This window comes from Lygodium microphyllum, chromosome 20 (assembly GCF_053477565.2).
Source record: "Lygodium microphyllum isolate KBCC chromosome 20, Lygodium_microphyllum_v1.1.10, whole genome shotgun sequence".
Lineage (NCBI taxonomy): Eukaryota > Viridiplantae > Streptophyta > Polypodiopsida > Schizaeales > Lygodiaceae > Lygodium > Lygodium microphyllum.
In genome coordinates, this window is record NC_141154.1 from 17034552 (window position 1) to 17060587 (window position 26036).

Here is a 26036-nt window from a genome sequence, read left to right on the forward strand (position 1 = left end):
TATCCAACATTGCTGCCCCGCCTAAGCCTTGAGGTCTTGTTGTTGTCAGCCAGCTCTTTGCCCGAGGAAGAGAAGGACGAGCTGCTGCTGTTTTCAGCCTGCGCCGAGGAGCTGCTGCTGTTTTCAGCTCTACCTCTTATTTTCTCACCTCTGTGCTTGGCCCTACCTGCGATTTTTTGCAAACCCTAAAAAGTGTAAAAACCCTAATTTTCAGATCTAGGGTTTTTTTGAAAATTTTTCAATTTCCCATCTATTTTGGCCATCTCTTTCCGAATCTCAGCTTGTGCTGCCTGAAATTTTGCGGCTTTTGTCAATTTTCGCTCTCGGAGTTCAAATTGATAACAATTCAAAGAAATTTTACAATTTCTTTAGCATTTCCGCCAAAAATTTTGGGGCTTTTTCCCGATTTGTAGTGCCAAGGGTAAATCTTCATTGGAAATGTTAAGATTGCACAATTTCATTGACATTTATGCAAGAAATTTAGGGCTTTGTATCCTAGAGGCTTTGGCATGCATCGCGAAGCAGATTCTAGTTACTTTTTGTTGTTGGCATGCACCTTGCGGTGACATTATTGTAAAAATTCAAGCTATAAGGTACAAATTTCTTCAATTTCTTTGAAATTTTAAGAAGAAATTCAGGGATTTTGCTTGACACGCATTCCAAGGCAGCAAATAGGTGATACAACAGCATGTAATTGCTGTTACAGTGAGATTGAGAAATTTTTTTTGGAAAAATTTAATAAATTTTGGTAAGAATTGGCACTAAGTTCCTATAATTTGTACTTTTGAGGGTGCACATTATGAGGTGGGTGTGTTAGGGTAGTGCATTGCTGTTATTTCTTGGCTGAGTGGTGTTGATTTGGATGAAATTGGTCACACTTTGGTATTTGTGTGGCAATTTGGTACTTGTTGCATAATCTTAAGGGGAATTTTGATACTTTAAGGAGTACAATCTATACTTCGTAGAGAAGTATTTGGCTGTAGATTTTTGTCTATTACTAACAACATGGCATGTCCAGGGACTAGTGTTCAGAGCAACATCCTTGGTGTCCTTACTTAGGAGGACAAATTTGATGGATCAAATGATCTGTTGTGGAGTTTTATGGTCTGCAACCTTCTTGCAGCGAAGGACTTGTGGGACTATGTTACAGGTGATGTGCAGAGACTAGGGGGTCTTGTAGCTCAAACACCTCAGCATAACACTAGAGGACAGGTGGTTGGTGCTGCTGCCGCCCTCCTATTGAGGATCAAAGGAGATGGGACTCAAAATATGCACAAGCACTTTCTTTGATTGCCTTGTAAGTGAAAAGATCCGTCATTCCACATATCTGCCATTGTGAAACCTTAAAATTTACATGGGATATACTTGAACGTATGTTTGTAGTACGTAATGAGGCCAAAATATCCTATCTTGTAAAGAGTTGGCTAATGCGAATATGGATGAGGGTGATAGCATGATAGATCACCTTACTCACATACAGGATTTGCAGGAGCAGCTGCTCGATGTGGATGAAATCATTCAGGATGTTGAAGTGGTAAACATCATACTGAACTCTCTTCCAGAGTTGTATTTTGGTTTCCACACCTCTTTGATGTTGTCCTTGGGGAGGGGAGGGGACTAGCAACCCCTTACATTTGTGGAGTTAGAAGGCCTCTTGTTGCAAGAGAAACAGACTTAAAAGAATGTTGCATTGTGTTCAGGAGACGTGGCTATGCTTTCCAAGTTTAAAGGCAAAGGAAAAGTTAAGAAAAATATAAAAAATTAGCAAAAGGGTGACGCTGGACAGCCATCAAATAAGGCTGTCCAAGATATTGCCAGAAGCTAGGTCACTATATTGATGAATGCCATAAGAGATTAGCTAAAGAGAAGAAAAAGGACTTCTGTTTGGCTATCCAAGAGACATCAGCCAACAAATCTACTAATAGTGATGCGTCAGTCAACTTTATGGAGGACTATGCATTTTTGACTTGGAGTTGATTCTTCAATGGCTGATTTAGCATTTAATGTTGTTGAAATGCAGCAAACATGGTATTTTGACAATGGAGCTTTAGAGCACATTACTTCTAGGAAGTGTTTGTTTTTCTCTTTGCATTTAGCCCTTCTTGGGAAGCATGTTATATGTGCGAATAGCAGTAGTTATGATGTTTGTGGCATTGGGACAATCAATATTTACTATCGTAGATGGTTTTGACTTCATGCTTCCAGATGTCCTGTTTGTGCCTGGCATTGCAAAGAACTTGTCTATCTCTGCTTTTAACAAGCATGGCTTTCATCTTTGAGGATAACAATTGCATAGTTAGAGACAAGGAGATGGATTATGCACTTAGTCTATTTGGGATCCTGTATAAGGGTTTGTTTTCGTTGGATAACTATGATGTACAGTCTCATGATGCTTTGGCAATAACTACTCTATCGCTCGCTATGAAGAATGTGGAGCTATGGCATGCTCACCATGGACATATGAGTTTTGGAAGTTTGATGACCTTTTAGAGGTGTCATTTGGTAGATGCATTGCCTCCAGTGGAGATTCCACCTCCTCATGTATGCGAGGGTTGTATTTTGGGCAAGGTGCACAGAATTGCCTTCAAAAGGTATGGTGCATTGCGTGCTGTTTGGAAATTGTAGCTTATTCACTTTGATGTTTGTGATCCCATGAGGACACATGCACTTGGAGGTCATTTTTACTTTGTTACATTTATTGATGACTACTCTCGGTATACATGGGTGTATGGGCTATAAGAAAAAACTGATGTGTTTATGCATTTTAAATATCTTGCTGCAAAGCTTAAGGCTGAAATTGGCTCGAAAGTGTAGACACTTCGCACGGATAGAGGGGGGGAGTATATGTCTCGTGCTTTTGAGACATATTTGCTTGATCATGGCATTATGTATCAAGCCATTGTCAGAATGACTCCTTAGCAAAATGGTGTTGTTGAAAGAAAGAATCACACTCTTATGGAGATGACTTGTTGTATGCTGAAAAGCAAGGGGTTGCCTCATAAATTTTGGTTTGAAGGCCTTCAGTGTGCAAATCATGTGTTGAATCATGCACTCACTAAGGCACTAAAGACGATCACCCCGTTTGAAGCTTGGCAGGGCAAGAAACCCAAGGTTGACTACTTTCGGGTGTTTGGTTGCATAGCCTATACACGTGTTTCTAAAGAGCTTTGTGGAAGCTTGATGACAAGGCTGTAAAATGCATATTTACTTTCTACAGTTCGGAAAGCAAGGGCTATCCCTTGTATGACCCACACACAAAGAAATTTTTTATCAATAGTGATGTCATATTTGCTGAAAATACCGCATTTTCACACGATCATTTTCAAATGCCAGCCATCCATGACATTGGTGATGTCTTTGAGGGTCTCTTGCCACTTTCTTTGGAGTCCATGCCTGCTATAAATGGCCAGATAGACATAATACAGCAAGCTGTTGATGCACCATATGCGCCTAAACAACATGGTATTGATGATGGTTTGCCACATGTAGTGGAAGATGTAAAACAACATGAAAGGGCTGTTGTAAATGTAGCTAAAGCAATCCCGAGATGGCTGTTACGAATTCTCTAGGAGAGTAAAATGAATGCTCCTTTAGCTCAATGCACTAGAAGGGTTGCTAGATATGCAACACATGATGCAGGGGAGCCTATTTGGCTGATTTTACGGAAGTAGATGATTGTGATGAGCATGTATTTATGAGCTCATTGTTGGATGATGAGCAGCTTACTTCCTTGGACGAAGCTCAGCAAGATGTACGTTGGATGCACGCCATGCAGGATGAGTTAGACTCTATTGCCACTAACTCTACATGTGATCTTGTGGATTTACTACTTGGCAAGAAGGCCATTGGCACAAAATGGGTTTTAAAACTCAAACGCAAGGCTGATGGTACCATTGATAGGTACAAAGTACGGTTGGTAGCAAACGCTATGCACAAAAGAAGGGCATAGATTATGAAGAAACTTTTGCTCCTATATCTCATATGAGTACGGTGAGATGTATAGTTACTATGGGTGCAAATTATGGTTGGAAGGTACATCAATTGGACATCAAGACAACATTCTTGAATGGGGATTTACATGAGGATGTTTATGTTTCACAATCTCTAGGGTTTGTGGTTAAGGGGAAAGAGCACATGGTATGCAAGCTAAACAAAGCTCTTTATGGTCTCGAACAGGCTCCTCGTGTATGATACTCTAAAATTGATGCATATTTGGCCAATGAAGGGTTTAAAAACAATCCAACTATATATTAAGAATGAAGGGGGGACTTGTTGATTGTTATTCTTTATGTAGATGACATGCTGCTCACTAGACCTTCAAAAGCAAAAATTGTAGATTTCAAGTCTGAATAAAAAAATGGATTTGCTATGTTAGATATGGGCTGTCTACACTATTATTTAGGGGTCAATTTACCCAAAATCAGCATGGTATCATCATGTCATAGTCACTGCGTGGATAAGTTGTTACATAGGTTTAATATGTAAGATTGCAAACCTATGTGCACTCTTATGGAGCCAGGCTTAAAATTGTCTATACATGATTGTGAAGAGATGTCTGATGTTGCAATTTAGAGTATGTTGGTTGTCTTATTTATCGTTGCAACACATGCCCTGACATTCAGTATGTAGTATCTCAGGTGAGCAAGTATATGCATAGCCCACGAACTATACATAAGCAAGCTATTAATTGGATCTTGAGATACTTGCAAGGTACTTAGTCACATGTATCATTATTTCCCAGGGGGAGACTTGCAATTACAGGCTTACATTGATTTAGATTGGGTTGGTGATGGAGACACTAGGTAGTCTACTAGCGGACACTGTTTTCTTCTAGACCGTTCATGCATTTCATGGCTAAGCAAGAAAGAGTCTATAGTGGCTACCTTGTCCTATGAGGTTGAGTACAGGGCAGCCTTCATGGCAACAGTGGAATGTGAATGGTTGCAGAGATTGTTGGCTGATCTACATTTACAATTGGAGGGCCCTACGCCCATTCTTTTTGATAGTCAGAGTGCTATTGCAATGATGCGAAATCTTGTGTTTCATGCTTGCACGAAACATATTGAGGTGCATTACCATTATGTCAGAGAGAGATGCTATGCATGAGAGATCAGCTTGATGTATGTTTCTACTCAAGAAAATGTTGCAGACATTCTCACCAAGGCACTACCTCGTGAGAAGGTTGAGGCTTTTCGCAACTCTTTAAACTTGCTACCCTTTGGTGATTGATCATTCTTGTACTTTACCACGTTGGCACTGTAGGGGGTATTAGAATTTGCGAATTCTGTGGATAGTGTCCAATATTCTAGTCTTTAGTTCTTTTTCAGTTTCTAGTGTGAACACAACTAAAGTTATAAGTTGTATCACCATTCTTAGAGTGAGCTAGAGTGAGTTTACTCTAGTTGAGTTAGAGCTGGGTCGATCTTAGATCTATCTTGTAGCTTTCATTCTTATTCTTTCAGTTCAGCAAGTACACTCTACTCTTCTGCTTCCGTACACTCTCATTGTCTCCTTTTTCTCTCCTCCATAGCTGGGTGTCATTTTTCAACACCATTGCTGATATTTAGTCAACTTGGCATCTATGTAAAAACTTGTCCACATGCTGTGATTGTGACACAAAGGTGCCATGTTGATTTTGGGTGAACTGAATCCCCAAATGATTGTGTAGGCAGCCCATATTTGGCATAGCAAATACATGTTTCAATTCAGCCTTGAAATCTGCAATTTTATCCTCTTTAGGTGTAGTGAGTAGTATGTCATTCACATAAAGAATGATAATCACCAAGTCCCCCTCTTCTTAATGTATAAAGTAGGAGTAGTTGGACTATTTTTGAATCCTTTGCTGACCAAATAAGTATCAATTTTAGAGTATCATGTACGAAGAGTTTGTTTGAGACCATAAAGAGCATTATATAACTTGCAAACCATGTGCTCCTTTCTCTTAATCACAAACCCTGGAGATTGTGACACGTAAACATCCTCATGTAGATCCCCATTCAAAAATGCAATCTTGAAAACATAGGGGTGCAGTCGCCATGTCTTTTCCTGAAGGCCCACCACCCAAATCCTCCTCCACGAGAGGGTGGCAATCCCCTCATCTTGCTGCCCTCTGTTAAGGGCCAAACATCCCCCCTCATGAATGGTGAAGAAAGTCCCCTGTGGGGCGCCACCCACTCTACCTACCACCTAAAGGGGGATGCCTGCTGGTGAAAACCTAGCTGCCCATACCTCCCCGGGCTCTATCGGCTCTTGTATTGGGGGAGCAAGCCACTTCGGAGGTATTGCTGCGTCTATCTCTCTTCTCCTCAACTCCACTCCTCTCTGGCAGCCTGACACTTGCTACAACACCTCCTCGTCCGCCATCCTGTACACCTCCCGCCATGTCTTGATGGTACGAGCCGGGCCAGTGGCCTCCCACCCAGCCCATTGGATATGAGTCTTGAATCCTTGGAACCATCAGACCCTAACCAAAGGAAATTCCGCATTTGGCGGCAAAGCTGCACTATGCACGATGAGGAGAAGCATCAACACGAGGCGATGTACCAGGCCGTCGCTAGGAGGGCTTGGTTAACCACCAGGGCTCGTCTGGCTAGTGAGAGGCGAACCATGCTATAGTAGGTCAGTTTCCTCCGAATAGAATCAAGGACAGGAAGAAACTGCTAGGGCAGGAGTGATGTCGAATCCCACCTGGTGTCAAAAGATGACGTACCAGCGAGACAATAGGGTTGGCAGGGAGAAACACAGAGTGAACTTGGCAAACATGGAGAAGAGAAGAGAAGAGAAGAGAGAAGAAACTCTGATTAATGGAATGATGAAGTTCCGAATCATGGAATGAATGTGATACAAGGAAACAAGGGTGCCGTAGCATAAGGAAGATGATGAAGACAGCCACGAACCACGAATGGCAATGTTCTCCCGAAGAGGTGTGAGGGTAGTGGAGAGGCTGGAGAGAAGAGGTGACAGACTGAATGAATTAGCCGTGAGAAATGAATGAGAGAGTGGCCTATAAATAGGCAATGTCAGTCTAGGATGGTGCTCCTTTTTGGGACTGCAAACCCTAAATGCAAAATGCAGAAATGCAAAAAACGCAAAATGCGAGCGAAGGGTTTCTCAACACCCCCTCTCAAGCCCAAAAAGGGGAACAAGAGAAGAGTGAGGTGGAGATGCAATGCTACATGTTGAAGAATGCTCATGTAGCAGGTGCCACTTGGACAGTGTTCCTTGTGGGGAAATTGTTCACTTGCCCAAGCGCCCTAGTACAAAGATGATGAAAACATGCAATGCAGAGGAGGAGGAAGATGTAGAGGATTCCTAAGATCCAAGATTTCCACCTGAAAGGTAACCTGTAGTAAAGAGCAGTAGACAGAGTGAACTGGAGAGCCCGAAACTCAACCTCGGGAGAGAAGTCACTAGCTCCGTGCATCCATGCTGGAAGGAATACGAAGGCCTCGTCACCAAGTAGCGGCTGAATCTCCGAGGTCCGATCTAGGTGGTACGTGAAGATCCTGGGTATCAGTAGAAGAGATGACTAGTTGAAGATAGCCATCCCAAGAAAGTAGAGGATGGGTGAAGAATTTCATGTGGAGTAGGTTCCCCCTCTGAGGTGGGAGGTGGAGGGGCCCCCGTTGAAGTTGAAGAAGAAGTAGATGCCCCCTCTGAGGGCAAAGAAATAACATCTCCCTTTGAATTCCCCTCTGAAGTACATAGGGAATCCAAAAACTCATGGATCATGGACTTTGAAATGTCTGATGACAAAGAAGTGCCGCCGGTCGTACTGAACAAGGTATCTGGGGTGCCGAAGAGCTCCCAGAGGTAGCCTCTCGAACCTAAGTAGTCGAGGGTGGGGAAGGGTGGGGCTCAGAATGAGCAGGAGGTGGGCAATGGTTGCTATCTCTCAGTGGAGCGGACTGGGTAGCCAAAGAAGAGGAAGGAGTTGAGCAGCCACTATCTCTCAAAGGAGCAGACTGACGAGGAGATGGTATCAAACAATCATTGTCTCTTGATGGAGCGGACTGCAGATCCATAGGTTGTGGAAGCCACTGTACTTGAAAATAAGTGGGAGAAGATTGCCGCTGACATCGCGACAATCTCTTGGAGGTCATAGCGCCAATCGATCCTCCATGTGCTCGAAAGGACTTGGTGCGCATCGGATGCGTCTTAGTGCCTTGAGCATAGTACTCTAATAGTCGATGTAGAAAGATCTTTGTGGCCCAGAAAGGAGAGGTGGCACAAGGAGTGCCTGGTGGAAGACGCATATACTCCGGGGGGATGGGGAGCAAGGGTTGAAGTCGGCAAGCATCGGTGGTGTGTCTGGTGATGCCACAGTAGGAGCACCCAATAGTCTGGTAATTTGTTGGTAAAGAAGCCATGGGTACCAGTGTGCCTTGCTAAAGAAGGAAGAGGTCAGCCAACATGAACCATGAACCACAATGTCCGCCTCAAGGGGTGTGAGAGCAGTGTGAAGCACGAACTGCAATGTCCGCCTCAAGGGGTGGGAGGGCAGTGGAAGGGCTGGAAGTGAGCTGCCAGTGGAAGGAGGATGTGACTAGCAGTAAGAGGTTGCAACCAGTAGAAAAACGCAGGTGAGGAGAGAAAGACTAAAAACGTAGGCAGGACAGCCTGGAGGAGAGAGAGTTTGAAAACACAGGAAAAACAGACTGCAGGAGAGAGAAAGACAAAAAACATAGCCAGTAGGTGAAAGAAAGACTAAAAACGCAGGTAGGACAGCCTGCAGGAGAGAGAAAGACTACAAACGCAGAAAAAAACAGCAGCAGCAATCAGTATGCTGAAATCAGCTCGGAACAGTGTGTGGTAGGCTGGAAACAGGAGCCAGACTGTTGTAGACAGCAATGGCCAGCTTGGATTGCAATGTCCTCCGTGTCCGGGGTGTGGGCAGCAAGTTGAAATACTGAAATATTAAAAAACGAGATTGTTTTTTGAATGGAGAGTGATCAACAACAGTCACTTTGCTGTAAACAGCTACAAACTGCGGGTGGAAGGCTGGAAATAGGTGCTAGACTGTAGATGACAGCAAGGTACAGCTAAGATTGTGACGTTCTCCCCGAAAGGGGTGTGGGCAGCAAGCTGAAAACACCTAAAACCTGAAAAAACGAGATTTTGATGCAATGGAAGAAGAAGATAAGTGGATGCTGAACCCGCCACTAGTCTTTGCCTTCACTGGAGTGGAGGATCTTTGCCGCTGTTTGAGCAGATCCAGCTTTGATACCATGTCAAAAGATGACGTACCAGCGAGAGAGTAGGGTTGGCAGGGAGGAACACGGAGTGAACTCGGCAAACATGGAGAAGAGAGAAGAAACTCTGATGAATGGAATGATGAAGTTCCGAATCATGGAGTGAATGTGATATAAGAGAACAAGGGTGCCGTAGCAAAAGAAAGATGATGAAGACAGCCACGAACCACAAACCGCAATGTTCTCCTGAAGGGGTGTGAGGGTAGTGGAGAGGCTGGAGAGGAGGTGACAGATTGAATGAATCAGCCGTGAGAAATGAATGAGAGAGTGGCCTATAAATAGGCACAGCCAGTCTAGGATGGCGCCCCTTTTTGGGGCTGCAAACCCTAAACGCAAAACACAGAAACACAAGAAACGCAAACTGCGGGTGAAGGGTTTCTCAACACCTGGAACCCTAGGTACCGCACGGTCTGCCCTCTACTCACCCAGCCCCACTCCGTGTTGGAGTCAAGGTCTGTGAGGGCATGAGTGTTGTCTCGGTGCTATCCTTACATCGCCTCAACGAGTTAGTGAATGAGCATTGGAAAGCTTGGTTGTGCATGCCACGTTTCTTCTGATTGTAAATTATGTTTGAGCACATTAAGATCATCCACTTTTTCATGTGCATATCAGCCATGGTATCGGGATATGAAGAACTGGATGCATAGTACCTATTTTCCGTTATAATGACCTACGCTTGAGTGTGGGAAGACAACTTGATCCGTAGGCTAGTCAATCAGGTTTTTTGGGAATTATTTGATAAGGAAACATGGTATCTCTTGGAATACGTTCAAAATCAAAGAGTGGAGCATGTATCCTGTGTACTTTATGTTGGAGTGATGCATCTTGGGGCCAATCCGCGAGGTGTAGGAGAGTCGCAGTGGAGCTGCGGTAATCAGCTGAGAGGTGCTTCCTTATGTATGTGCTACAAGGCACTATGCCTATATGTTATGGGATCTCCCTCTTTGAGGAGAAGAGATGGTGAACATTGGACTATGACTCAATACAAATGCAGAATCGATTAGTGTAGAGTGAGACTCATACGCTCCTGGCCCGTGAGGCCAGGTGGTTAGATGGACTAGCATCATAGCCCACTAGATTGGTTGTGTCATCTTTGTTTCTCTTGTTTCGATTCTTGGCTTGGCCACATGCCCATGAATAGAGATTGAGAGACCATAGGTCATCATGCTATCGTGGGTGATCTGCTACAAACCATCAATACCGCATGAGACCATTAGAGCCAAGTTTGTTGCACTCCCATGATGATGGAGGCCTTTTTCAAACCATTAGCTTCATACATAGAGTATGTGACATACATCTAGATAAACTACCTAGCAAAAAAATCGAGGCCTCTAGGCAGCTAAGCCAGATATGCACATGTTGAGTAGTGGCTTAGAGGATATGGGATTGATATGGACCACCTCCGCCACTTTCAATATGACCCTAACTCCCCCTTCATACACCTCTCTCACATTGCGAGGAACTTGGTCATGCGACAATAGCTTGTTCCCTTGAAAATGCCATACTTTAGGGATCTCTTCATGAAGTGAAGAGTGAGGAGCACTACATTTGTAGTTATAGAGCCTATAGCATCAGGGTTGTCTCTGTACGTAGTACAGATTGATCCATACGGTACGATCCGTAGCCGTACGATTTAGTATGAAAAAACGGGCACTTTTTGGCCACTCTACTTTAAGTCTACAACTTTCTTTTTTTCTTTTTCATTTCTTTTTATTTTCTTCTTTCTTTCTTATTTCTCCCCCAAGCAAGCCCCCCCCCCCCCCCTTCTCTCTCTCTCTCTCTCTCTCTCTCGACTCATCGTCCTCTATGTAGAGGGCTGTATCATCTGCGTACTCTGAGTCTAACAACTCAGTCTCCTCTCTCACTAGAAGTCGGAGGCCATGTAATCTGCTCACACGTGACTTGAGGAAGTGAGACATCACCTCTGCGAAAAGTAGAAACAGGAATGGGGCCAAGGGACAGCCCTGTCGAACCGATCTCTCCAGCCGAAACTCGTTCCCTCGTCTTCCGCCTATGAGAATCTTGCTGGTGGCCGATCTATATTGACCGGAGACCCCACGAATCCAAGCATGGGGGAATCCCAACCTCACCATGGTGCCCTCTAGGAAATCCCACTCCACCGTGTCATAACCTTTCTTGAAATCCAAGAGTAGTACTGCCAGTCTCTGCCCACTGTGTTGAGCCCACTCTATCGCCTCAAAGAAGGTAAATACATTGTCTAGGATGCTCCTATCCTGGACAAAGCCTGTCTGTGTGTCATGGATGATATTTGGAAGCACGAGGCGATGTCGCCTACCAATCATCTTTGCCAGTGCCTTATAGGCCATTGACAATAAGGTGATTGGTCTCCACTGGGAGAGCTCCAACTGGTCTCCCCCTTTGGGGAGAAGACTGATAAGGCCTACCGAGAGACTCCTTGGCATCTGTCCTGAAGTGAAAATCTCCTGGAAGGCCATCAGTAGGGGGTCCTTCACCACTTCCCAATAGGTAGTGAAGAAGGCCTTAGAGAGGCCATCCTCCCCCGGGCATTTCTGCCCATCCTGTGTATGGAAAGCCTCCTCTAGTTTCTTCTCTGTGAAGGGGGCTAAGAGGGAGCGCCCAATCTCCTTTGTGATGAGGGACGGGATGTGATCCCATACTTGCTGTCTACATGTCTACCCTCTAGCTGAAGCTGTCTCTTGCTGGAAAAGGCGCGTGTAATAGTCAGTGGCAATCTCCATCACCTCATCTGGGCTAGAACGGGTCCTCCCATACTGATCCCAAAGGTTGCGTATTTGCTCTCTTGCGGTGCATGGTTGGTGCACTTGGAAGAACTCCATGCACATCGTGTCTCCCTTCCGTGCCCAGAAGGCTACTGAGGTTCGGAAAGAGAACTCCGAGCACTTGTCCTCTAGGCCAGCAATGGCTGCTCGTGCGCATCTCCTGTGTGTGGAGGGTGGGATCTCGTGGTGCCTCCTGCAATAATCTCTGCGTGGTTGCAAGGTCCTGCCGGAGTGCTCTCTCCTCCCAACATTGTTGCCTGGCCTATATGGCTGCCTCTTGGCAGATTCTACTTGACTCGGCTAGGACCTTTGCAACCTCCTCTGCTATCCGGTCCCTCTTGTCCCACTCTCTGGTCCAAATCTGCTGTATCTGTCTTGTCACCTCCTCCCTCATATAGATCGAGTCAGGGATCCGACAGGATTGTGTGTCTAGGGCGGATGCTGGGGGGTAAAGTGTTAAGAGAACCGTGCAATGATCGGACAACGTGGTGTCTGCCAACTGCTCAATTTGGCCTCTATGAGAGCCTCCCCACTCTCCCACATAAAACTTGTCCAACCACTCCAGCAGGACTCCACCCAGCCGCCTGTATCCCCAAGAGAAGTCCAATGACCTCTCCCTCCTGTGGAAGGCAGGGTCTTTCTGGGCAGCACGTGCTCCGACTACAAGCAAAAAGACCTCCCGTGGCTCCTGCTCCTCCTCAGCCATGCCATGATAGTTTCTGCCTCTGCCTTGCTGGTCCTCCAAGGCCTCCAGGTTGTTGAAATATCCTTTAACAATCCAGGAGTCCACCTCTGGGAGTCCATCTGCGATCTCCACCCAGAACTTGCTACGTGCCCTAACCTCCGTAGGGGCATAGACATTAAGAACTCTAATACACGAGTCCCCAATATCCAATCTAATCCATAGAATCCTTCTTGCCACTATCGTCCCGTGGTCTCGTACATAGGCGGTGAGACTTGGGCCAATAGAGGTGCATACGCCTCCATTCTTGCCGTGGGCACCTATGGCATGCTCCCAGTAAGTGTACGAGCTGCTGGGAAGTATCTTCCCCACCTGTTGGGCTTGGGTGGGGATGAGCTTGTGCTCCTGCAGAAGCAAGATGTCGATCCGTCCGGCAAGGGCAGGCTGCAACTCTTGCTGAACAATCAACTTCCTGGAACCACGTGCCTCACTGTAGTGGAGGCTATTCACATTTCAAGATGCAAGGTGTAAGCTCATGGGGAAACCTGTGACTGACCAAATAGGCATCTGTTCGGTGTGGATGTTGCTGATGATGAGGAGAAACTGTGAAGCATGCAAGTGCACTTTGCTACTGGTCTGGATGATGAGCTCCAGTCCCCCATGGTGGCCCTTGGCGGGACCATAGGGGTGATAGATGCTCCAAGTGGTACTATCAATGCATCTATTAGCCATGTTGAGAATCGCGGCTCTGTACACTGGTAGAAACGGGCCGCTTGTGCCGAGGGCCACTCGATCACGTCCCTCGGAGCTCTCCACTGTGGAGGGGCTCGAAAGATGATGCTCAAGTGTGGGACCTCGGCACCAACCTACCAGTTAATGTCCATCATGCAAGCTAGTCACTGTTGTGTAAACAGTGCTAATCCTTAATCTCCCATCCACTGGGAGATGTGATCCGCCACCTAACTCTTCAACTCCTCAATCTGTGTAGTCGTTCACTCCCCTGAGTAAGAGGATTGAAGAAAAACGGCGTAGTTTGGTCCATCTGATGGTGCTAGTAGATGGACCTTGCCCCTCCTTGACTTACGAACCATGAAGATCCCCACCTCTAGAGGTAGTGGAAACTCTCCGCACTCCGCAACTCGCTGGTAGGACCATGGGCCACTATGGAAGAACTCGTGTGGCAGCAACTGTGCCTGTCTTGGGAAGGTGTGGCGGGTAGCAGGGGTGGATGAGCTGGTGGTTGTGTGGGAGGGGGAAGATTGCTGGTGCACGTACGAGGTAGGTGTGTGTGTGGCTCGTCACCTCCTGTGGGAGGAGGGGGGGGTGGGTTTGGGGGGGACTCACTTGGCAAGGTTGGGGTGGATGAGCTGGTGGTTGTGTGGGAGGGGGAAGACTGCTGGTGCACGTACGAGGTAGGTGTGTGTGTGGCTCGTCACCTCCTGTGGGAGGAGGGGGGGTGGGTTTGGGGGGGACTCACTTGGCAAGGTTGGGTTTGGCCAAGGTCAGTGGTGGGGGGGGGGGGGTGAGGGGACTGTGGGAACTCAAGCAAGGGAGCCTGTGGCGCGGGTGGAGAATGTGGGGGGCTGCGGTCCTGTCAGGTGGGACGGACCGGGGGGGGGGGGGGGGGGGCTGTGGAGTGCTTTGTCGAGGGGGGATCGCTTGTCCGCTTGCACCTTGCTGACGAGGCTGGGTCTGAGGAGCTGGCTGTGCCCCCCCTTGCCGTCTCCCTCTGTGTCATCTCTGGACCCGTGTGAAGCCGTTAGCGTCCACCTGCGGACCTGTGGGCGGAGCCACCTTGGCTCCGAAACGCGTACAAACTGTTGCATGATGCCCAAAGTCGTGGCAGTGTAGGCATTGCCCTGGTTGCCCAGTCACAATGACCTGTTGCCTAAAGGAGTGCCTGTTTGCCTCAATCTCTAGGAACTGTGGGATATTCTTAACCTCTTTCACTGCCACCCGTACCTTTGGGACTCTTGCTGTTGTCACTGCATTCGTGAAAGACGTGGGAAGGACAGTGCTGAAGAGCCGTCCAAAGTCTTCCACCAACTAGTGATACTCAATCACCAGGCCGGGGAAAAGAAGGGTGACCGGGTGCCGAAGAAACCTGTTGTGGAGTGCAAACGCCTCCACAGTAAAGCCACTGTACCAAGGGACCATGTATATGACCCCCTTCGTGGACGCATATGGTGAATTGGCGAGTAACTCGGGAGCTGCTTCTGCCGAACTGAGCCGGACCATGAAGATCCCTTGGCCCAATAGTACCGCCTCCACGATCTGCGCTGTGCCGATACGCAGCGTGGAGTGAAGCCAGTCGCGAAGCTGGGCCTTGGCTTGGGAATGTCCTACTACCTGACCATGAATCGTTGTTTCCATTAGCTCTAGCTCCTTAGCTCAGACGGTTAAGAGCTGCTCCTTAGAGAGAACTACGCGCAAGGTGTTTGACTGGGGGGCACTTGTTGAGTGCGCTGGCGTGTGACCAGAGGTTTCCATTGTGTGTTCCTTATGAGAAAACTACCGATCACGTCGTGGTGATACTTGAGAGGGGAAAGTTGCTGCAGATAGAGGGAACAACTAGAGGGTGGGGGGGGGGGGGAGCTGCTATTTTTGGCAGTGGGGGGGGGGGGGGGTCTGGAGCAAAGGGTGGCTTGGCCCGCGGGGGGGGGGGGGGGGGGAGACAGCAAAGCAAGGGGTGGATATGGCGGGGATAGTAGGGCGAGCGGCGCGGGGGGGATGTGGATATGGCGGTAGCAGATAGGGTGGATTGTTGGGGCGGATTGTCGGGGGTGGGGGCGAAAGACGGGCAGGCGGGGCGGGGGCGATATGGCGGGGGGGGGGGGGATTCAGTGTGGGGGGGTGAGCTGACGAAACGGTGCGATCGATCTGGGGTGGGCGCGATCAAAGGGAGCGGGGGCAGCTTGCGACGTGACGGGCGTGAGCTTAGTTGTAGCTGTTTTGGTCTATATAATTGCTTGACCATCTAGTCACTAGGTGCAAACGTGTTCTAAAAGACAGGATGGCTGAAGGGTCTTGTAGTGTGAACACGAACTAGGGCTAGGGAGGTTAAGGAATTCTATTAACTCAGGGCGTGTTTGTGTGGCATCTTTCATGGGATCATACTTTGACTCAAGTTCCCTCACGTACTTGGGATGGGGTGGGTTGATGGTATGGGACATTGGTCCTTGCAATGAGCTTGGCTTGACAAGTTGCCTATTCTTGGCCTGGGGATGAGGCCATTTAGGCTCTATGGTTGGGGGATGAGCTTGGCATCTATCATCTGTTTTATTTATGCTCTATGGCTTGTGTCATGTCATGTGTGCAAGCTGTATCTCTCTCTCTCTCTCTTCACTGTGCAAGTTGTGTCACCAAGAATGTAAAGGTGTAAGTTTCATATCAATCACTCAATCTATCTATTTGGTATTTGCTTTGTGTACTTGCAAGAGCTCTCTCTTAGGAAGGAGAAATCACCGAAACAACGCCCACCAAGGTGCAAACCGAGATCAACGAGATGAAGACACAAGTAACAAAGGAGCTCAACACATGGGCGAATATAGTGAAAAAAGCACAAGCCGAAGTGGCCGAGAACTCCAAATGGATTGAGGTAGCCAAGAAGTCACCAACAAAGAAGGAGGAGTTTGTGAATGCAGCACCGGAGGAGGAGAAAAGGAGAAAGCCTAGAGTGCTCCACATCCGGGTGGTCGGATGGAAGGAAGGGGATAGCCCCCTGGAAGACGCCAAGTAGATATGTGAAAAGCTGGGAGTAGAGGACCCTCAAATAGTGGAGAATGCATGGCGCGTAGGGAGAGACCTCACCAAGGGAAGGCCTCTTATCCTCAAATTTGCCAACTTAGAATCCAGACGAGCCTTCCTCTCTAAAAGGACAGCTCTAAAAGAGGAAAAAGTCTACCTGGAGGATGGCCTCACACCCGCACAGATGGCACACCGTAAAGAATGCATGCCACAGATCCTGGAGGCTCGCAAAGTAGGAAAATGGGCAGTATACAGAGACGGTCGTGTCATCATCACAGATAAACGCCAATGACGGGGCGCGGCCTATGAGACCCACGCGAGGTTTGCAGTGTGGAACTGCAACGGAGCTATGAAAACAGATGCAGGATTATTCCAGGAGACCTTCACCGGCAAGGACATCGTCCTCTACACAGAAACCCACCAAAGCCCAGACACCTACTTACCAGAAGTGAGGGGATATAGATGGGAGACGGCATGCCGCCCTAGAGCCCGAACAAAAGGAGGGACCCGAGGGTATGGAGGGGTGGCTGTGTTGTACAGGGAGGAGTTATAGCCCATGGTGCAAGTCATGCGGAAAGATGAGAAAGCCCGGTTCATGTTGATCTGAATACACACAGATCGCCCCCAAGACATATACATGGCAGTGTGCTATTTCCCACCAGCACACTCCCCATACGCATCACCGAAGGGCGAGTCACCATACCTACCATTGTACGAGGATATCATGCACTACTCCAGCTTGGGGGATGTCATGTTGGCCGGAGACTTCAATGCACGCACAACACAGAGGCAGACCCCCTTCTTCGAGAGCGAAGACCACATGTACAAAGAGATCGCATCGGAGGAGATAGGACTCAACCAGGCATCACAGGACACGGCTGAATGCACCAAATATGGTGAACACCTACTGGTGTTAGGGGGGGCCCACGGACTAGCCATCCTCAATGGTCTCGACAGATGGCCCGGGTCGGATGCCTCCCACACAAGCACGCGGCCAATTGCATCGGACGGGGGGTACATGGAGCACCCACACAGAAAATGGGAGCAAGCACAGTGGACTATATCCTCGGCCCTCTACCATTTATCCCCGATATCCAGTCCTTTAGAATATCACCTCGCCCACTCGCAGTGGCTGCCAACCATGCCTACATGCAATTTGACATAACTTGTAGGTATGACCTAACCCCCCCACCAAGCAACCCCCCAAGATTCCCCAGGTACCACTTTACCAGGCTAACTGCGAGCGCATAATCTGACCATTTCTATTGGAGCCTGCAGGAAATGGACCCCCACACACCCCTGGAGGAGGTCACAGCACAGTTGGCGGGCACACTACACACCTTGGCTGCCGAATACTTCCCCCACACATCCCCCCACTCCACCCCTCCAAACAAGAATGTCCCACAGAATAGCTGGTACGACGTAGAGTGCAGGGAAACCCGGCTCTCCGTCTTCAATAGGACGAAGCACGGGGAGTACACACGCATAAACAGGCACGCTTGATCTTCCGTTGTCTAGTGCGACGGAAGAAACGAGCCTACCTCTCCAAAGTGGAACACGAATTCTACCAGCTATTCTTAGGACAGGACAGCAAAGAGGCATGGAAGGCGTTTCAGGAACCTCGAGCCCAGACGCCCATCACCTTCCCGGACACTTGGCACGCATATGCAACCTCACTATACCAAGTACCCAAGCAGCCCCAGCTACCCCGGCCCCCAGGGAGCAGACCCGGATCATCCACATTCTTCAGCACGGGGCGGGTTTGGGACGCCATTGATAGCTCCAAAATGGCCGTGCCCAAGACCACGAAGGCTTGGTAGCAGAGCATTTGACCCATGCCAGAGACATACTGGCACCTCTCCTAGCACACATGTTCAACAGAGCCCTATGCGAAGGCTTCCCTGCCAGCTGGTCAACCAACACCATAATACCTATCCTGAAGACTGGAGACCCCATGGTTCCCACGAACTACCGAACAATCATGGTTGGCCATGTACTAGCCAAGCTCTATGGATCCATACTGGACCACGAGCTGAGCAAGTGGGCAGAGCAACACCAACATCGGGCGGCAGGACAAGCAGGGTTTAGGAGGGGTTTCTGCACCCTTGACCATATCCTCACACTGAGAGCCATCATAGAGGAGGGCAGAGCACATGGAAGACGGGTGTACTGCTGCTTCGTGGACTTCCGCAAGGCCTTTGACACAGTCCCACGAGCGAGGCTCACGCAGAGACTACAGGAACTGGAGGTCCCAACCGAAATGCGATGGGGGATACTGGCACTATACGAATCGGTAACGGGCCGAGTTCGGGCACCAGGAGGGCTGTCAAAGGAGATAACCGACACCATTGGAGTCAAGCAGGGATGCCCACTCTCACCCACCCTACTTGGCCTCTACATTGATGAGATCTCAGAGTACATAGATAGATTGGGCGAGGAGGGATCGAGCCTGGGAGGGACACTGATACCCATCTTACTATATACGGACGACATAGTCCTCATCTCCAGCACACCCGAAGGGCTATAGCACCAACTGGACGTACTACAGGCCTTCTGCCAAGACAAAGACCTAACTGTGAACCTGGGGAAAACCAAGGTCATGGTGTTCAATACGTCAACCCAATGGCTCCGACGGTCGATACCCCCCTTCACATAGGCGGAGAGACAGTGGACGTGGTCCAAAGATACGTCTATCTGGGGACTACATTCTTTGGACCGAGATTTACCCTGAGAAAAGCAGCAGAAGATAGACTAACCCGAGGCTATGCAGCCCTCGGGTCAATGGAGAACCAATGTGCCCGCATACAGTTCTAGAAACCCCGGACAAAGCTCTGGCTTTTTGACACCTTGGTCACACCAGCCCTCCTATTCGGGGCTCCAATATGGGAGTCCAGTCTCTACGACACGCGGAGGGCCCCACATGACCAGCCACTGCCTAAGGAGGCCACCTATGAGGGATGGGAGCAGATGGAGAGACCCTTAATACTTATGATCTCACGGATGATCCGAAGCAAGCCCTCCCTACCACACGAGATCATCTGCGAGGAGCTGGGGGCACCGCCCCTCATGGCTGAGGCCCTCTTCCAGACCGTGACCTTCTTGCACCGAATATGGGACCTGCTCCGGCACCGGTACCCCAGACTCGTCCTGGAGTCATCCAAACAGCTAGCAACACAAGGGGACACTGAGTGCTGGTATGCCCGAACAGAGACTTGGCTATGGCTCCATGGCCTGCACATGGACCACCTCCTCCCACTACAATACAGCCTAGACTGCCCACACCTGGAGCTCAGCCGAGAGGAGGTGAATCGCATCATCAGAATGGATATCATCCAGACAGACACAGCCAGGACATGGGTGACCCCCACGTCGGAACTAGGAACCAAGAAGGCTTTCTACCGAGAGCACTTCCTGCACGTCTCCCCGGATGGCGTCATCACCCGCCCAAGCTACATGGACACACACCTGTCTCACGGGGTCAGAAGTGCCATCGGACAGATCCGCATGTCCTCACACTAACTACGGGTCGAAACGGGCAGATACGGGGCCAACCCCCTCCCCCCAGAAGACTGAATCTGTCAGCTCTGCCATCTCGAGCCAGAGACAGAAGAACACTATATCTGTAGATGCCCAGTGTACTACGAAATCTGGGGACGCTTCCACTGCCTATTCAGCGAAGGATTCGGACCACTCTCCAAGGTAATGGAATTCAAAGACCAGAGATGCCTGGGGCTCTTTCTACTGGAAATACGACGCCACAGAGACCACCTCCTAGGAACCACGGATCAAAGACAAGGAGCCACCAACCAACGCACACTCAACGAATTCTACCAAATACCAGCTACCCTCCCCACCACCGAGCCCCCACCAGCCCAACCGGCCTCCCGACCCCGGGGGACCACCTTAGAAATAGCCACAGCGAGAGGCAAAGCCCGGCGCCCACGCCCCGCCGGCCCCCGTCCCCCGTCCCCGTAGAAGACACATGTCGAAGATACAAGGGATACTACGCCGCCATCGGAGGGCCCTGCCCCGGTCGCTTTAGTCTCTCCATGTTAGACCGACCCATGCGGGACATCCTAGGATGAACACTCCAGGAGCAGTTCCACACCGCACTGGGAGTACCTCTAGATTGTATCTAGTCTAGATATCATTTTGTGCCTACTCAATTTAGTTCAACATAGCATAAACGTTAGCTTCACTGGGACTTTTGAAATCTCCCAGACATTTTGTATGCAACATTTTGGTCTCGTAGGCCAACTTGGCCTCTTGTAGACGTTAATATAACTTTCTTTCTTTCTTTCTTTCTTCTTTCTCTCTCTCTCTCTCTCTCTCTCATGGAGTTCCAACCACCATAGCTGCTGTTTCTCTTTCAAGGCTGCAATACCCAATATTATTCAGCTCTCATACAACCAAAATTCAAGATAATTTATTAAAAAGATCAGATTCCAGAGTTTGGGAATGACAATGGGATTAAAAAGTTCTCTAAAAGGGGTCTGTGGGCTTGCCACTCTTTTCATCCTGAATCATTCCTGGTTCCTTCATTTTTCTCACCTATATCCTTCGTCCTTGCCTCATCATCATAATATCTGCTGAAGTTTGACATCAGCTCCTGTCAATGCCTGCCCTGCCTGCATCATCATAATCCTTGGAGTCCCAGGAGATTGCTGCTGTTGGTCACCATCTCCTACAGCACTTCACTAGTGTAGACAGGACTTTGTACAGCCATTCCTCATGAGTATTTGGAGATGAGATGATTTAGTTTTTGGTCCCAAAAGATATTCTTTTTTTTTGAAGTGGTTGGTTTTCACATTCCTTGGGGCCTGGGCAGACAATAGCAGCAGCAAAGTAGTTTGGCATAGCCAAGACATTGAGATCGAGATTTGCATTCAGCAGTCTGTCTGCGAGAAGCCCAGAGTCGTGCTAGGCTCAGAGCCATGGAGTCTCTGGAAACTTTGATGGATGCTACAAGAGTATGCAAAGCAACTGCGAATTGATGGCAGAGAAAGAGAGCATCTGCCAGATCTGTAATCAGAGTTGTAAGTAACAATCCCAATCTCCTAGGTTTCTTTGTAACATTTCTGTTATGTGATTTATCAAATATGAACTTGTCAGCTGGGTGTTCTCTGTTAGTGTTAATACATAAACATAGCATCTTTCTGATAGTAACCATCTTTATGTACCACATGCACTATCCTCTCTCTCTCTCTCTCTCTCTCTCTCTCTCTCTCTCTCTCAAAATTAAATACACTGGCGATTTCCATGTTGAAATGTGGTAGTCACTTGCATCATACCCAGTCATAGAGGATGCAGTGGTGGCAGCTTGTCAAGACTGGATAGGAAAACCTTTTGAAATTCACATTTCAGAAATTACACATCTAGATCAGTAATTACAAAATGAAATCTGGTATGAGACTATTTACTCTTCTGATATGTATTTAATGACTATTGCACCATGTTTCACAGATTAACAACCAGCTGTCTTGACAGGCTTCCAAACTAGAGCCAAATCGACTAGCAATTCGGTATGCTGTTGCCATGCAAAGAGTATGTGAGTCCCAGCTCTCCCATGATGTTTCAGAACAGCTCTCATGGGCTGCCAATGAAATATCATCAATTTTAAAAGGCCACCCAGGAATCACTCTACCACACATATCGTGGGCTGGGCTTGCCATGGTAAACAGAGCTCAACATGAAACAGCAGCTGCTTTTGATGGAGATGTGACAGAAGTAAAACAGAGAGCTTTTCATACACTCCAGCAGGTCCAAAAAGCAACAACCATGTAACTTCTTAAAAGGGGCCCAATAGATGCAGTCTTTTTCTTTGGGTTGGGGATATCAAGTTAGTCTTTCTATGATAAAATAGGCCCCAGTTTTTAAAGCCAATATAGTTTTTTTAACTTTGAGTTGTATTCCTACAGGCTGTAGAAGAATATCCAGATGATGCTGTTCAATGGCATCAGTTGGGGCTACATACATTGCGTACTTTACAATTTACTTTGGCACAGAGTTATCTGAAGAATGCTATATTCCATCGGAACACTTGTGCGACAGCATGGTCAAATTTAGGTATGTGGTTTTCTTAAGATTTGGAGTCACTGAAATGCATTCGCTTCTACCAGTGCTTCAATGACTAAAACAAATTCGAAAACCACCTGTAGGAATAGCGCTTCAACTATCAGAGGATTTCTCTCTTGCGGAAGCAGTGTATTTGAAGGCGCTTTCATTAGTAGCAGATGAACAAGCACACAGTATCTGGTCAAATCTGGGGAATCTTTACAGACAACAAAAGCGATTTTCAGATGCGCGGAAGGCATTTAATGAGGCTCTCAGTTTTTGTCCTCATTATGCCCCTGCATGTAATAACCTTGGCCTTCTGTTAGTTTCAGAATGCAACTATGAGGAAGCAATAAAAATGTTTGACCAGGCATTGCTCTCAGATCCTCTTCTTGATGCTGCTAAATCCAATAAAATGAAGGCAGAGGCATTGCAACAGATGCACAGAGATGAGGCATTAGCTGTGACCGGACATGGATTGAATCAGTAAAATCACTGAGTAACTTTAGTTCTGTGAGCTCCTGCTGGTTCGTGCATATGGAGCACATTATTTACTTGTATTTTATCAGTCATCCTTACCACTGCTCAATTCATGGAAGCATGCAAAGCGCTGCTGATATTCTTCTCAACCAGCCTTACCACCATTGGCAAATTTTTGTCTGTAAGATATTACAGGAGGATGCCAAAATGGCATTCCCCCTTCTCCAAATGAGTATAGCGATCTTATCCAACCTCTCAAACTGGGATCAAATTACCTCTTAACAAAAACCATGTTATAATGGGCCAAGGAGCTTTGCCCAATGCATCTAAGCTAGGGCTGTTTGTACAGCCTCTGTATATACCATTAGACTGGCCAACATGCTGCTGGCCTAGCTTGTTTAATGATTCATATTTTCCAAGCCATTTGACTTCACAACTCTAATGTTTACATCCACCACGAATGGTGGTCTTTGTAGATATGTGGCCCTTCCTCTTGTGTTTCTTCATGCCATCTATCAAGGAGGCCTTCTAAGCAAGCAGGAAATGCAATCCTCTGTTACAATGCAGCTTCTTTAACCACTGAAAAGATCATACCTTGCTTATTTGCTTCCTTGTTTTGATTTCCTTGGAGGGCGGGGGCATATCAAGGAAACACAAAAAGACAGGGAGTTGGTGACCCCTGAACTATATGCAGATTGGCTTCCATAGCTGGATTGAGATGGTCGATCAGAAATATGACAAACTTTGGTTGAAACGATGGGCTATGGTGGTGGCGAGAGATTAACGACTTCTGAGGCCAAGAATGGCCCATGAGATAGAACCATGTACAATGGGTGGTAATCATCGGATATTAAGTTTAATCGTGCAAACCATAATATGTGATAGTGTAAAAGGGATGTACAATACTACTTGTGTCGAAGGTAGGTCTCCATAATCTCTCTGTAATGTAATTATCCCTACACCCTTTGTGGACCTACAAATTTGATATTTGCTCTTTGGAGTGTCAACCCTCTATGTAGGGATTGTGTATAATCATTGTTTGGAAGAAGTTAGTGAGTGATGACAATCTCTCTCTCTCTCTCTCTCTCTCTCTCGCCATTGCCCAGCCCTCTCCTCCCCACAACATTGTTTAGTATCTCTCGCCACTATTCCCCCATCCTCTGCCATTGTTCAACCTTCTCCTTCATTGTCCTCAACCTCCTTGGCTTAGTTCCTACCCTTCCATTACTACCCAATCCCCTCGCTACTATCTTGAGCCTCTTGCCACTATCTCAACTCCTAGTCACTTTTAAAATTGCTCCAATTGTCTTGCCATTGCTCCATCCACTTTTATTTAGTCTGTGCCATTTTCTTGTTTTCTTAACAAACTTATTACCATGTTCGCATCTAGCTTACTAGTCTAATCTAAAAAGCCTTAGACTCAATTTTCCATGAGGTTTCCACCCACAAACATGTACTTTCTTGGTACAACCTGAAACAAGTTAATATAGAGTCGGCCACAAATGCCATCAACAAATCTTTTAAAAAAAAAGGGTAATGGATTGAATGTGTGTTGAATGAAAGGATCATTGTTCAATGTCTCTTGCCTTTGCTCCCAACGCTCTATCATAGTCCTACCTCTTTCATTGTCCCTAGCCTAGGCTTCATAATCCTTAGTCTACTATTCATTACCCAATCCCCTCGGAGGCCGAGTAGCTCCACAACTTCAAGTATACTAGTATTGTAGGTAATAATAAAAAGAAGAAAGTGCAAGATAGTAATATTGCATCTACTAGTAGTTCAATTTTTTATTGAGACTCTAATGGGTTAGAAAGTTTGGATGATGATCTTGGTATTTCTTTAGCCATGACATGAAGTATAGAAATAGGACATAGTAATGTGAAGGCTCCATTGAATAATTTAGAAGTATGCAAGTCTAGCAAGGTGAGACACCTTGTTAGAAGATTTTGTTTCGAGGGTTATGCAACTTATAATTAAGCTTATATGATAAGAGTAGTTGAGGGTATTGAGTCCACTTGTTTTAAGGATGCTATTGGTCATGCTCATTGGGATGCAGTAATGGATGAGAACATGGTAACATTAGAGGCCAACTCGACTTGGGATCTAGTATCATTGTCCAAAAGTAATAAGTCTATTGGGTATACATGGGTTTATAAATTAAAGCACAATGGAGTTGATTCTATTAGTATGTAGGCCATGCTAGTTGCAAAAGACTATGCATGGATATATGGCAGATACTATAAAGAGACATTCAATCTAATTGCTAGGATGGTAATTGTCATGTGTGATTGCTTTTGCAGTAGAGCTAAAGGTTGGATTTTACAATAAATGGATATGAAGAATACCTCCTTGTATGGTGACTTGCAAGAAGAGATGCATATAGCAAAAGCAATATGTCATGAGGGTTTTGAGTATCCCACGTATGCATGCATGTTAAAGAAGACACTCTATGGGTTGAAGCAAGCATCTCTAGTATAGTTTAACAAGATTAGAGAGTATATTTTTAACATTGGTTTCAATGGTTTTGATACATATCACTTACTTTATGAGAAAGGGGCAATGCAAGTTTTATTGCTATAGTCATCTATGTGGATAACTTGATTACTGCATGTGAGTGTGACAGTGAGATTGCTAATATGAAGGGTTTTTTGAAAAGAAAGCTTGAGATGAAAGATTTGGATGAGTTAATATATTTTCTTGGTATTGAGGTGATTAGATGTACTGATGATATATGGTTGTCCCAAAGGTAGTGTGGTTGGGATATGTTATCCTAGTATGGTGTGACAACATGTAAGCCTCTTCTAGTGTCATTAAAGTAAAATGTAAAGTTAAACATTGATGTTGGGAATGAGATAGAAGACCCTACTATTCTCAAGAGGATAGTAGAGAGTTTGATTTATATGCCTATCACAAGGCCTTGAGATATGTTGTTGGATTTGTGAGATAGAAGATGTATACGTGGACGCATGTTTTTTCTTAGTAATACAGTGGTTACTCAGAGTAAGATAAAGCAATTAACATTTACTTTTTCGAGTGCAAAGGTAGAGTATAGAGGTGTTT

The 26036-nt window shown here is 46.9% G+C and overlaps 1 protein-coding gene across 3 annotated transcripts in view; it reads left to right on the forward strand.

Moving 5' to 3' along the window:
- LOC148018704 (tetratricopeptide repeat (TPR)-containing protein) overlaps positions 1-23945 on the forward strand; it is a 109409-nt gene extending 85464 nt beyond the window's left edge. For 2 of the 3 annotated variants that reach the window (XM_087660981.1, XM_087660980.1), the window contains exons 10-12: positions 21930-22202; positions 22361-22508; positions 22601-23945. In XM_087660981.1, coding sequence (XP_087517107.1) covers positions 21930-22202; positions 22361-22508; positions 22601-22986 — 807 coding nt within the window. In that variant the 3' untranslated portion in view covers positions 22987-23945. The remainder of the gene's footprint in view (positions 1-21929; positions 22203-22360; positions 22509-22600) is intronic. The other variant, XM_087660979.1, reaches the window with a different exon arrangement.
- The last annotated feature ends 2091 nt before the right edge of the window (positions 23946-26036 follow it).